Here is a 13,903-nt window from a genome sequence, read left to right on the forward strand (position 1 = left end):
GCTCAGCCCCTCCCCAGGGCGGGCTGGAGCTGGGTGCAGGAAGCAACTTCTGGTAGGGCGGCAGGGTAGCAGCAGCGAGGGTTCCAGTGGGGCCCTGCCTCTGCTCCCAGTGAGCACAGAGGTAAGTGGGTCTTGTGGACCCAAGACCACAAAATGTGTCCCCCCTTTAGAGGGAAGCCCGATTCAAACTAGCCACCAATTCGTGTTCCCTTATAGGAAACCATCTCCCATCTACAACCTGTCCAGAGGTGGGGGGGTCTTCAGGTGGTAAGCATCATCAGGGGCCAAGAGGGAGTGCAGTGGAATTGAAAGGATCACATCTGGGTTATTTACGATCTCAGCAGGTCAAGTCAGCTCAAGCCCAGAATGTCCTTTATTACCACAAAGAGGTCCTTGAAGGCCCAGAGGGAAACAACTTTCTTAAGTCTTTTCTATCCCTAATAATAAGGCTTCTATTTCCAAACTTGTCAAGCTTAGAGCTGCCAGGGTAACAGTGGCACAGAAATTGGCCCTTGATGTTTCACAACCTGCCTGCTCTGTGCCTTCAGGTCTCTTCAAGACTTGCCACCGCCACGCTGTCCCTCCACCTCCCCAGGCCAGTGCCTACGAGGCTCACTCCTGTTAAGTTCCTATGCAAATGTGACTCACAAGTGTGACTTGGAGGGCATCTGGTGGCCCAACATCTTCCTGTCCATCACCTGCATCGAGATGTAAACTTCAGGAGAGAAAGGCCTTATATTCACCACTGGTTCCCAGGAGAAATTCAGCCTTCCTAGACAGTCAGTTTGGGGATGGATGGAACAAAGCCTGAAGAGATGGTAGCACCAAAGGTGCAGCAGAATCCCTGTGGAGGCCAGGTTTTCTAACTGGGCCACCCAGGCCAGGGAGGAGGCCTGCCTGGGGGTTCCCAGGGGAAGGCCAGCTTATGCAAAGTCAAGGTGGCAGGAAGTACAGCCAACTGCTGGCCTCAGCAACTTCCTAGCCCAAAGGCTGCACTCAGGGACCAAATGAGGAAGTTTTACTACAGCTGAGAAGACCCCAGTCCAAAAGGGTTTTAGAAAGTTTATTGCAACCATAGGAAAGTGTCATTAAAACCTATTTTAAGCTCGGTTGAAAGTGGTGAGTTAAGTACTAAAACTAACTATACATACAGTTAGCAGGAAGATTCGATCTTTCCAAAAGGAAGGTTGAGAATCTCTTGCAATAAAAATTGTTTTCGATGTTTGCTGAGATCCAGTGTTCTCTGGATCTAACTAGTTTTTTTCTGGCTTTGAGATTAGTGTGGAGAACTGACAGCATGGGAATCACCTCTGGAGCTGGTGCCACTCCGGGGAGGGCGGGAGCCTCCAGGCTCCCTTTCAGTGTTCACTGAGTGACAGCACCACCTAGTGGCCACCTCCGTGCGGCTGTGGAATCCAGCCAAGCTCACACTGCCCCACCCCACTCCTTAGGAAGTAAAGGAGGCTCTGGTTCCCAGGAGTGCATTTACACCTCTCCCTATCCAGACTGTGACCTCTGCAGGACAACTTTAAATCTTTTGGCAAAAAAATTACTCAGGGACATAGCAACGTATAACCACGCCTGACTGGCTTGTTTTATTGGAGGAGAGGACGTGGAGTTAACAATGTGAAGACAGTTGGGACCTGAGGTTGGGAAGAACACCCCCTCCCTCCCCTACCCATACATGCCCACCGCCCCAAATAAAAAACCAACTATGGGGGAGCAGCTGAGACAGCGACTGGGGGGCAGGGGCGGGAGACATGGAACTCAGGGCAGCAGAAGAGACCATGTGTGTGCTGGGAAGGCCCAGAGGCAGCGGCTGCACAAGTAACGCAAGTACAAGTCTCTGAATCGTCCACATAGGTCTGTATAAATATATAGATAAGTTGTTAGCTTTCTCCCCTTCTCTCCCTCCTGCTCGTGCTGCTTGCCGCGGTCCCAGCTCCTCTTTCCACATGAGGGTGAAGGGAAGGGGGATGATGAGCAAGTCATCACCGAATTGCGATCAGACCCACATCCATCAGCTTCTGGATCTTTTGTGCTATTACAGGATTCTTCAAGTGTCTGACAAAGAAGAGGCAGAGTTATGTGAAATGAGGTTTAACCTAAAAAAACTCTTAACTTGCTTGCAGAGCAATCCCCAGTGCAAACCCCCTGGACGCCACCAACAAACTGGTGGTGGTGAAGGAGGCGTCCTGGCAAAGACTGCCTCAGAACCGCACAGGCCTTCTCTGCCTATGGTCAGAAGTGGACCAGTCCCACTGTGCAGCAGTCCATGGACACAGCTTTAAGCTGAGACCTTTCTCCCAGCAAAACTGTTCTTTCCAACTAAGCACTTAAGCCATCACGACTAACACACAAAAGAAGCCCTTCCAGCTCACCACCAATTGCCAACCTTCTAAGTAAGAATTACACAACAAACATCTCACCCAGACCGATCACACTGCTGCCAGCATTGTGCATTCTCACTGCTCCTGTTCACCTTCTCCCTCCAATGCCACCCTTCTAACTCGACTTACTCGCTGAGCGCCTGGGGGTCCTTCTGCATCTGTTCCAGGATGAGCCGCATGGCCGGGTCACTCATTATCTGCTGCACCTCGGGGTCAGCCATGGCCCGCCTTTTCACATCTTCCGGGCTGTCGTGTCGGTTGTACTGGGCCATCATGCAGCGCTGGTAACCATCTGCAGCCTCCTGCATTCCAGTAAAGCCATACGGGGAGGGAGTTAGCACCACCTGGCTTGGCTCACTGCTGCAGCAGGTCCAAGACAGCAGAGGTAATTGAGGGAGAGAGACAGACATGTAGAGAAACAGGCGGGATGGAAGAGTCAGTGAATGAACACTGAAAAAGTCTGAAGAAGAAAGGGAGGCAAGGGAAAGCTCACCAAAGGCCAGAAGCAGCCCCACCTTACAGTTGGAGTCCAGGTCAAGTGCCTTCTGGTAGACGTCCATGGCTTTCGTGTAGTCTTTCATCGCTTCCAAGGCGGCCGCTTTCCGTGTATAGCCCTTGACTGCAGACGGAAGGGAGAGGTGAGGCGTCATCCAGAACACACCTCCTCATCTCAACACTGACAGCCCTCACATCGAAGGCTAGCTCCTACACACTACAGGCCCCAAAGACACAGGCCACAAGCACGTTCTCTCCCCTCAATCCTCTGGCCAGTAAGGGGATAGAGAAGCAGCACAGAAAGTTACTTACTAAAGGTCGGTTCTAGCTGGATGCACTCCTCACAGTCCTAGGAAGGAAAGACAGAAAAGAACTAGGCTCATTCCTTTAGATGAGTTACTTTAGGGCAGACTGATCATTTGGAATTACAAATCTAACTGTTCACCCAGAGCCATTACAGAACATTCTACTTTTGTTCCCAGTGCTTCTGTTAATCCTGGTATTTGGGTAATTTGACAGCAGGCCTAGCAAAAGGAGAGTAGAGAGGCTCAGTAAGCAGAGCCACAAGGGCTGACAAGCCCAGCTTAAGCTCCATCTCACGTAAAACAAGGGGCCCAGATTCTTCAAGAGGCTGATGTTATGGGATAAAAACCCAAAAGGTGGGGGAATTTCTAGTGTGAGAAACTAGGGGCTACTAATACTGTGACTGGATGGGAAGAGGTACTTCAGGAGACGTATGCTCAAGAATTTAGAGACCAAGTGCCAAAACACATCATTTCCTTTCACAAATGGTTCAGTAAAAATGTGTCACTGCTTATGGCTGCATAAAGGTGAAAACACACGGGTATTCTGTATACCTTTAAAATATAAAATTATGAGGAAAAATGCTAAACAGAGTAGTGCGTGCACCTAGGCTTAACTCCAACTCTTCCACCAAGAAGCTCTAAGGCCAGAAGCGATTCTACTCATTCCTTCTTCCCACGTGCGGACTCGGAAAGCACTGCTCCACCTCTCAGGTGCCTGGCAATGTTATTCTCTGCTTTGCAAACCAACTTGCTTTTGACATTGCCCTTGTACAGTTCCACCAGCAGCAATGATGTCTCTACGACACACACAGACCCAGAATAGCGGCAGCAAACAAAAACCATCACAGACTCAGGTACTGGTGTCTCTAGATAGATCACATTCTATCTTGTTCCCACAAGATGGTCCAGGCTTGTCTCCTAGAGAACAGTTTAAAAATCGCCAAGAGGCACAGAGCAGCTCATGTTCAAGAGAGCAATGCTGAGTAACTCCTCCAGTGTTGAACATGACTGTATCTGACCGTACTTGACATGACTGAGAACAGCAGACCTAGCCACCTGCAGTAAGGATGGTAAAGCTGCTGTGGAAAATAAGGCAGTTCCTCAAAAAACAAAACAACAAAAAACCACCAAAAAACCCCCGCACAGAACTATAGTATTTCTACTGTAGCCTATAATACCTGAAAGAATTGAAACCAGGGACTCAGACAGATAATCTGTACACCCCTGTTCATAGCAGCATTACTCAGAATAGCCAAAAGCTGGAAAGAACCCAGTCTATGGACAGATGGATGGATAAACAAAAGACGGTCTATCCATACAATGGAATATCATTCAGCTATAAAAAAGGAAATGCTGACATGTGCTACATGAATCTTGAAGACATTATGCTAAGTGCCATAAACTAAACACAAAAGGTAAGAAATTGTATGATTCTACCTATAGAAGGTCCCTAGAATGATCAAATTCATAGAATGTAGAACAGTGACTGTCAGGGGCTGGGGGAGGGGATAGGGAGTTAGTTTAGAAGATGCAGAGTTTCCATTTGGGAAGATGGTTGCACAACAATGTGGATGTACTTTATGTCACTCAACTGTACATTTAAAAAAAGACAGAACAACAACAAAGATGTACTTTATGTCACTCAACTGTACATTTAAAAAAAGACAGAACAACAACAAAGGACAAAGGGAAGGAAAAAGATCCACTTTCCCACCCTGTGTTCTTACAAATCTCACACGTGCACCATCAAAGTAAGAACGACAAGCTGATGTTGATGAAAACATGAAAAGAGAAAGCACACTTTCCTCATCTACAGATTACAGTAACGGCTGCTCTGCAGAATATTCCCAGAGCCTCACCTTGAGTGCCAGCTGGAACTCAAGGAGTTTGGTGTAGCAAGCAGCTCGATTGCTGTACAATTTGGCATCTTTTGGGTTCCGTTTGATGGCTTCCGTATAATGCTTCATGGCCTGGGGATAGTCCCCTGGATAAGGAAAATAGAAACTTAAAAAAAAAAAAGGCAAAAGAAGCCACCCTCTTCCCCCAAAGTGTTATCAATCCCACAGTCAGCCAAGGCCCCGAATGCACATTCAACTGCTCTCATCCCAAGTTCCACCATCTGAGCTGGAAGTACCTTTCTGAAAACACTCATTGCCTTTGTTCTTCTCCTCCAAGGCCAAGTCAGGGTTGATGTAGGCCAGCCGCTCTTGCTCCTTCAGGATTTTCTCTGCCTAAAAAAAGGTTAATTCTTGGAATAGTCATTCAGACTCTCATAAACATTAGGCTAAAAGGCCTGATCAGAATTTTAATTTTCAGAGAGTATTGCTGTATAAAGTAAATAAACTACAAAGAGAACAGAACACAGGGAATACAGCCTGTATTTTTTAATAACTTTAAATAGAGTATAATCTATAAGTTTTGAAATACGGTGCTATACACCTGAAACTAGTAAATATTGTAAATCAACTACGCCTCAATTCAAAAAATAGAATTTTATACTCATTAGCAATGTATACTGTAAAACAGAATGAGTGATATTGACATACACTTGGTATAAAGATATGCACTACATGAAAATGATGTGTTAATAGCTCGATTTTCTTTTTTAATGTTTTAGACTTTATTTAATAATATTTTTAAAAATTGAAGTATAGTTGATGTACAATATTACATATTACAGGTATACAATACAGTGATCCAAAAATTTTAAAGGTTATATTCCATTTATAGTTATTATAAAATATTGGCTATACTCCCCATGTTGTACAATACATCCTTGTAGCTTATTTTATACTTCATAGTTTGTATCTTTTAATCCTCCACCTCCATCTTGCCCCCCTTCTCTATCCCCACTGGTAACCACTAGGTTGCTGCTTTACATCTGTGAGTCTGTTTCTTTTCTGTTATATTCACTAGTTTGTTGTATTTTTTTAGATTCCATATGTAAGTGATACCTTATAGTAATTGTCTTTCTCTACCTCATTTATTTCACCTAATTAGTTCAATTTTCTGACCAATCTTTTTGTGAATAAAATACCCTCCTACATAATTTGGTTGTATAAAGTAAGAAAAATCTTAAGTTACAATAAGACCTGTAATACTGTTAGCGCACTGACCCTCAACATTAGATGCTGAAACCTTGGCCGACCACAACGGACAGCAGAAAAATAGGGTTATTCCCTACACGTTGTCCTCACTGACAGGGGCAGCATGACCAAAGATAATACTTTAAAAATTTAATATTTAAAAAACTTTAAGGTTTATTATTAAATACTAACGACTACAATAAATAAAAGAAATAACAAAATATCCCTTAATCTCTACTCACCTGTTGGCACTTTTTGAGCACATCTGGGGTTCGGTGCTCTGCCAGAGACTTGTTGTAGAAATGGATGGCATCCTTGTACTTTTCTTCTTTGAAATAGGAGTTGCCAATTCGAGCATAAGCTCTGACAGAGACAAGAGAGAAAAGAATTTGCTAAGGGCAGACAACAGACAAGGCCAGCCGCTGAAGAGAAAAAAACATCTGCAACTAGACTCAAGGCCCGCGAGCTGGCTCGGGCCCCACGCCCCTCCAACACCTTATGTCTTGGCTCCTGCAGCCTCCTTTCCAGCCCACAGCTAAGAGCAGGTTCTGCAGCCAGCAGCCCTCCTCCCCATGCAGATACGGCACCCTCCACGCCACTCAAGGTATTCCAGAAGGTCAAGCGTACTTGGCAATCTGTCGGTAGTCTTCTCGGTTTTCTCGCCCCACTTCAATGGCCTTCTCACAAAGCTCGCGGCATTTACCATAGTCGCCCATTTCGAAGTAAACAGCTGCCAGGCAGGATGGTCAAGAAAGAAGAGTTAGCCCTGGCCTCTCCTCCAGCACCACCTAACAACTCCTGTGCCCGCCTCCCGGCCTCACCTGCTTGGTTGGTCATGTAAGTCATGTTGGTGGGGTCCAAGTCCTTGGCTCTGTCATAGTGTTTCAAGGCTGTGTCAAAGTCTTTCTTCTTGTAGGCATCATTCCCTAACTCTTTTTCTTTCAGTGCCTAGATGAGGTGTGGAAGAAATGAGTGCTGGGCCAATCTAACCCAGATGGCCAAGAGAGCCAGGGCCCGTCACAAGTCCGCACAGCACACACAACAAGGCCGCAGGAGCAGCTCTCCACATTCACAGCCCTCCCTCATCAAGCAGCTACAGGTTTCAAACAGTGAAGTACCAGCTGTCAGGATGAAAAGTTAAAGAGTTTCATCTCTGTTTCCTCCAAAACCCCTCCCTTCCCACCTACTCTTCTGGATCTTTGTCAGACAGTAAGGGCTTCTTCAGGGGAGAGGAAGTCCCTTCAGCAGGAAGCAACTTTAGGGAGGACAAGACTGTTTTGTGCTAGGTTTCATTCTGAGCGGCTGAGCAAGTTCCATTTCTGTCACATGGCCGTCTCGGGGTCTGAGTGGCTGCAGACACCAGCGGCGATGAGAGGGTTAGAAGGGGCTACACGCGTGGCAGGAGTCTTCAGCAGAGCTCACTACCACCCACACTGGAGGGCCTTTTTCCAGCGCTGAGACACCATGGAACAGCCAACGCTCACCCATTTAAAGGTACTAAATTTGGTAACAATCTGCTGTTCCCATTTATAAAACGGGAAATAAAATCATTTAGGCACATGCCTCCTGCTCTGGAAGACAGTGTTGCTAAGTGGACAATTTTTAATTACACACCAGTCCAACCAGGAAACAGAAGCCTAAGGACTGAGAGACAGCATCCTTCTGGATCATGGCAAAGACAAGGACCACTCACAACTTTACTAGATGGTCCAGCTGACACCCATGCTGCCGGAACCACAGTTGCCGTGGGACTGTGGACAGGTAGCTCCTGCTGCCTAAAGACTCTGAGACACAATTCCTGTCAAATTGCTTGTCATATGGGCCTTTTAATATATTAACCATTCTAATTAATAAGCTTAGCACATACCAAACACTCAAAAAAATAATTATAGCCTTCTGAGGTCTACAGATGTCCCCACCTGACATACATATTTCCAGTTGACTAGGCTGTTTCTAAGTGTATGATACTAAATAATTACTTAAAACAAAAAAAGCAAGAGACCTGCTTCTTATTCTCTGGAAGATCTTCTTCCATTGGCTCCGGCTTGGTCTCCTTTTTGGGAGGAGGTGGTGGTGGAGGTGTGGCAACTTCCTCCTCCTCATCCATACTGCCCAGATCAACCCCCAGGAGGACACTGAGAGTAGTCATGATTCGGGGATCTTGCAGTTTCCTATATTGGTAAAAAGGGAGAAAGAAAAAAGCATTTATTCTTCTCTACAATTAATTTGGGGGTGGTGGTAATTAGGCTTTTATTTACTTATTTTTTAACAGAGGTACTGGGGATTGAACCCAGGACCTCATGAATGCTAAGCATGTGCTCTATCACTGAGCTGTACCCTTACCCCCTCCACAATTGATCTTAAACCCCAAAGTATTGCTGAAGTCCAGATTACTGTATATAAAAGCTTCTCATCCATGAATACATTGCAAGATTCTGCACTATCCAAAGTTACAACTGCAGAATACTCAGTCCTTTGAAAATCCATCTGAAGTGAGGTAACAGATCAGATTTATTTCTTGAGGCCAGTAGGTAGAGAGGAATGAGTTATAGGTACATTCTGTCTGATCTCAGGAGCCAGAAAGAGATTCAGATAGTCAGATACCAATATAAGATTTACAGACACATCTTTAAATCTGACATCCTTTCAACCTTGAGTTTTGGCCCCAATATACCAACAGGGATAGTGGAGCTTGTGTGTCCAGAAAGGATAGGTCACACTTGCCGGAGAGCAGGGTGAGGGTTAGAACAAACATTCCAGATTACTTGATATATTCTCCTCCTGACCCTTTCTAGAAATACAAAAACAAAAAAACCAAAAAACCAATAAACCAACAAACTCCTACTGTTCTTTGGAGAAAAAGCAAAAGCAGAAACCCTGCCATCTGGATGAGGGAATCCTCTGCCACAGGGTCCCAGGAAGCACACACAATGTTCCTGTCCATTTGCTGCCTTGACTTACGTGCCCAGGTCGGACGGCTTGTTTCGCAGTTGCTCTATCAGCTCCCGGTAGGTAGGGTCAGCGAGCAGAGTCTTTGTCCTGGGATCACTCTCCAACTTCTGATACAGATTAGGCATGTTGAAAGGGTTCATGAATTTCCTCTCTGTTCCAAACAAAGAAAAGCACATCACTGGGAAGTCAGTTATTGTGCCCCAGTAGCATACTAGACCAACACTGGAGGGAGCCTCAAGTTTGATCCCATTTAAAGAATAATTTTAAAGAGAGAGAGAGAGAAAGAAAAGGAAACAACAGTGTACATGGAGCCTACCTGCCAACCGGGTCTCCATATTCTGTAAACCCTCTTTGAGCTGAGGGTTGTTTGCTTCATGTTTTAAACCCTCCTCATAGGTTCTCTTGGCTTCTTCAAATCGGTTTAAGAACTCAAGAGCTGCTGCTTTTCGCGAATAGCCCTAAAACCAGCAAAAAAAGATGTAACACAAATTAAAGGACACCTAGAGGTAAATTCTGAACTCGAACTCAAAAGAACCCACTTTATACTTCATGGGACAAAATGAGTATTCCCACGAAGGTCAAAGAAAGAACAGGAAGAGGAGCAGGATACACCACCAGTACTATCCACTCCATACAATGCAGCCACATAGCTAAGACACACACTCTCCCCACCCTGGTTCAGCTTGTGATCCTAAGTGTTGTTAGTTTCTCTGGCAACATTCTTTCATAGTAGTACCAAAAGTAAGACATGTCTGAACACCTGATGGTACCCCAGATTTGATGAAATACACCATCACTCTGAGAAACATTCCCAAACTAGGGGGAGAGGACCAATCAACTGTGAGTCTCTTGGGATGGCAGGCCAGGAGGGCTGGTGTTTAAGAACTGCCCCCAAAGGAGTTTCTGGGCACCTGAATAGCCCCAGCTCACACACAGCCTACCTTGCCCCAGTCAGGCTTCAGGTCAACGGTTTTACAGGCATCCTCGTAGGCCTTCTGGTAGTCTCCTTTCTTGGCATAGGCAGCTGAGCGATTACTGTAGAGCACATGGTTCTGAGGGTCTAACTTAATGGCTTCTGAGTAGCACTGTAACGCGTCGTCGATGTTGCCAGCACTCAGGGCTTTGTTGCCCTTCTCTTTTAGCTCGTTCACCTGAGGAGAAGAGCCGCCCATATAGTTCCCCCCCACACACAATATACTTCAATCCCGACTTCTTAGGTGATACTCATTTTTTTCTGTTGCTATCGACAAGCAGGTTACTCTACAGATTAATGTTAATTAATTGACATTTCTCACACCTTTGGGAACCAGCAAGGAAAAAATAAAACAAGGAAGCATCAGTCTGACACTTTGCTTTTTGCTGGCTCCTGTATGGATTAGTAAGAACTCCAGCCACTCTTCCCAAAGTCTCTACTTCAAGCTGATAAAGCCACTCTAGGACATACTCATGAGTTCCTTTCATGCGAGAATAAATTCATTTGCCATAGATTTCCAGAGTTCAAATGATAAATTGCACACAGGCCTAGTTACTCCTCACAGGATGAGGCAACCAGGAAGGAAGTGGGCTGAGTATGCCCTGACAGACATTCCAGCAACCAGCTTGAGGGGGATGTCTTCAGGAGCATCAAGATGCTCACCTACAATCAGAACAATCTACTTCCCTTTACAGGTGTGGTAATGTCACAACGTGGTAGATTACGGCTCTGTTCCTTAACAGGGAAAGGAAAAGCAGTTCCCCAAAATCAATTTTTGCCATGTTTAAGTATTATTAAGTTACTAAAAGGATGGAAGAGGATAAAGAAACACTGTTTGTGGTTCAATCCTCTATCTTCTCAAATATTCAGAACAGAAACAGCAGGAACACATCAAAGGGTTTAAAAAGGTGAAGTGGACCTTGGCCATGTCAGAACAGGGTCCTAAATAAAGGGCTTTTCTTAACCAGGGAGCCTTACAAGAGAAAAAGGCATACACACTTGGTGTCACTCAAGTTACTAAGTTATTCTTTCTTGGTATCTATCATCTGCCCATGACCCACTGTACTGATGCAACACAGAATTGTTATGAGAAATGACTTTGGAACCGAGGCACACCAATTAGGAACCTCCATCAACCAGAGATCTTAGAAAGACAACCTCTTAGAGGGAAAAGCAAAGAGACTGCCAGCAAGAAAGGGGTAAAAATCTTAGAGCCCATGACGCAGGTGAGAAGACAAAAGATTTAAAAACTCATCTAGTACCACAAGGCAGCTGGGAACAGCTTGGTGGCATTCTTGCCTATCCTACAGAACATCTTCCAAACTGAGCGCCTATCAGCAGTAGGTCAAGAAATCAAGTTTGTAGGTCATAACCACCACTTTGAAAGATCAAATGGAACAGAAAATACCAGCATGTGGTGCATATAATAGAAGGAATTGTCTTGTTAAACATGGTGTATGTTTATCTATCACTTCGCAGCATTTTGCTGATCAAGTGTAGACACGTCTGTACTGGGTCAAATTTTCCGAGTTTATCACGGTGAGATTTACTTGAAAGGTTACTTAGTTAAAAATACATATATACAATTTTGTCAAACTCAAATATTTCCTAACACTAAAACAAGTGTGAACCTCAGAACTGAAAATGAAAACAAGAAAAGCTACATATTGAATGGGCCCAAGACATTCAAGCACATTCTAACACACCTAGAGTAAAAATGCCAGGCCATCTGTACAACGCTCATGGTAAATGTGCGGTCCTGGGTTTGGCCAAACACTCATTCACAGTCTACCTGTATGTACACTTCTACAGTGGGCAGTTATCATTAAAATTTTCTTCTATTTTGATAACTGCAATAGAGCTTTTCTTAAATTTAACACAGTAATGTGTTCCTCCTGTCAGAAATATTTCTTGTCTACATCACAGCCTATTTAATCCCTGAAACAGTTATCAAAACAGTGCAAAATGCTTATTAACCCCTCCATTTCCACTTTAAGTTTTAAAAACGTAGCAAAGAGGCTCCATGTTTGGCCAAAGGAGCAATAACTATACTAGAGCAAAAAATCCAGCTTTGTGGATCACACAAAAAAACCTGAGCTGTTTTCTTTTTCCCCAGATCAATCATTACAGCTCAATAACAGCTTCCAATTGAATAAAACCCCTCTAGGTTTTTGGAAACCTTCAGGCCACAGAGGGCATAATTAAGTCGCAGAAAGCAACCAACAGTAACTTCAAACTTGGCCCCTAATAATGCCGAGCGCAATCAAATAACTTACTTCTTACTGCTTACCTACACATTCTAAATTTTCTACAGCAACTAATTCCTCCTTGTGTAATTAGAAACCAACCTTTTAGAAGTATCAGTCCTCAGTTACTCTTGCATCACGAGAAAGAAAAAGAAAGAAGAGAAAAGAAAAGAAAAGAAAAGAAAAGAAAAGAAAAGAAAAGAAAAACAAAAAACGAGACGGGGAGGGACCGCACGTATACTTGTAAAACACTGATAGAGATGAAATTCATTCCAAGGACTTTCACTGCACCCTCCCCTTTCCCGCATCAAAGAACTCGGCCTGATGCTTGTCATACCTTCACTCAACACTCTTCTATCCTGGCCTTTCCAGATGCAGAGAAGCACGATTTCCCCCAACTGGCTACTAAGTCCCTCAGCTACTTTCAGTGTATTCCCGTCCCCGCTCGGTGCATTCCTCCAAGTTAACTATGGCCAAGTCCTGGGTGGCTTCTACGTCCGCAGTCTCTGATCACCCTCGCAGACGACGAATTCCCTGAGGTTGACCTGATCCCTCCAGCCTCTCCCAGGGCCCCTCGCCCACCCGCATTCCTCCCAGCGCCGCGGGCGCCATCCCCCCAGATCACCCTGGACCCACTTCCCGGCAGGCCTCCGGGACCCGGCTGCGGACCCTCTTCCTGCCGCGTACGCCGAATTGATGACTCCCCCAGCCCTCCTTTCGAGTCGGAGGCGACTAGCGCTGGAGTGGACCCGGCGCTCCCAGAGGCCAGGCCTCCAGCTCCGCCCGCCCGCCGCGGCCCTCACGCCCTCGCCTTCTCCGCTGGTCTGCCGGCCCCGGCCCCCGGCCCGGCAGCCCTGATCGGACGCCCGCCCCACCCCTCCACCCGCGGCCTGGCCTTGGCCGGTACCGCAGCAGCCCCAAGCCTCAGCCCGCCCTTCCCCCTTCACCTGCTCCATAGCTTGGCCCGGAACCCCGTTGAATAGACTCCGTCGGCTCCGCGTTCCCAACCGCACGCGCCGCCTTCTGGAACCTACTAGAAGCTGCCGGGACCCCCAAATCCCGCCCCTTCCTCGCCGGCTTACTGGTCGCGCTACTTTAGGGGGCTTTCTGTGCTTTTCTACTATTGGCTTGAAGTCTAGCCCATCATCTTTGCTTCTCTCTGATTGGACAGCGGAGAGTAATTCCCCCGGCCCTGCCTCCTCCACGCCTCGGGATTGGGCTCCCCAATAAGACCCGCCCACCTTGGACTCTATGATTGGAAAGAGGAGTGGACTCCTGCGACAAGGATTGGTCCCTTGGGCCGTCAATCGTGGCCGAGCTGGCCGCGCCCATTGGTCCTGTTCTTTCTGGAAATTTCCACCTTTCCCATTGGGCTGATGGACTCCATGGCGGAACCGCCTTCAGATTTAAAAAAATGTCAATTGGGCGGAGAGTTTTCGACACTTTGCTCTGATAG

At 46.0% G+C, this 13,903-nt stretch overlaps 1 protein-coding gene across 1 annotated transcript; it reads right to left on the minus strand.

Moving 5' to 3' along the window:
• Positions 1 to 1,566: 1,566 nt before the first annotated feature.
• On the minus strand, positions 1,567 to 13,535 carry STIP1 (stress induced phosphoprotein 1). Its single transcript, XM_010994738.3, has 14 exons — positions 13,395 to 13,535; positions 10,170 to 10,379; positions 9,545 to 9,686; positions 9,238 to 9,379; positions 8,279 to 8,447; positions 7,098 to 7,224; positions 6,904 to 7,006; positions 6,519 to 6,639; positions 5,325 to 5,421; positions 5,050 to 5,174; positions 3,198 to 3,234; positions 2,906 to 3,009; positions 2,520 to 2,692; positions 1,567 to 2,064 (listed from the first exon to the last, which is right to left on the minus strand). Exons 1-14 carry the CDS (start codon positions 13,401 to 13,403, stop codon positions 1,992 to 1,994), a joined length of 1,632 nt encoding a protein of 543 aa, XP_010993040.1. The 5' UTR covers positions 13,404 to 13,535; the 3' UTR covers positions 1,567 to 1,991.
• Between the last annotated feature and the right edge of the window lie 368 nt (positions 13,536 to 13,903).

Source organism: Camelus dromedarius, chromosome 12 (genome assembly GCF_036321535.1).
Source record: "Camelus dromedarius isolate mCamDro1 chromosome 12, mCamDro1.pat, whole genome shotgun sequence".
NCBI lineage: Eukaryota > Metazoa > Chordata > Mammalia > Artiodactyla > Camelidae > Camelus > Camelus dromedarius.

Bases quoted from the DNA above. Each gene is read 5' to 3' on its own strand.
- STIP1 (XM_010994738.3), bottom strand. The intron at 5,175-5,324 runs GTACTTCCAGCT...TTCCTTATCCAG, and splicing joins CAATGAGTGTTTTCAGAAAG to GGGACTATCCCCAGGCCATG. The intron at 2,065-2,519 runs GTAAGTCGAGTT...CTTCTTTGTCAG, and splicing joins GACCCCCAGGCGCTCAGCGA to ACACTTGAAGAATCCTGTAA.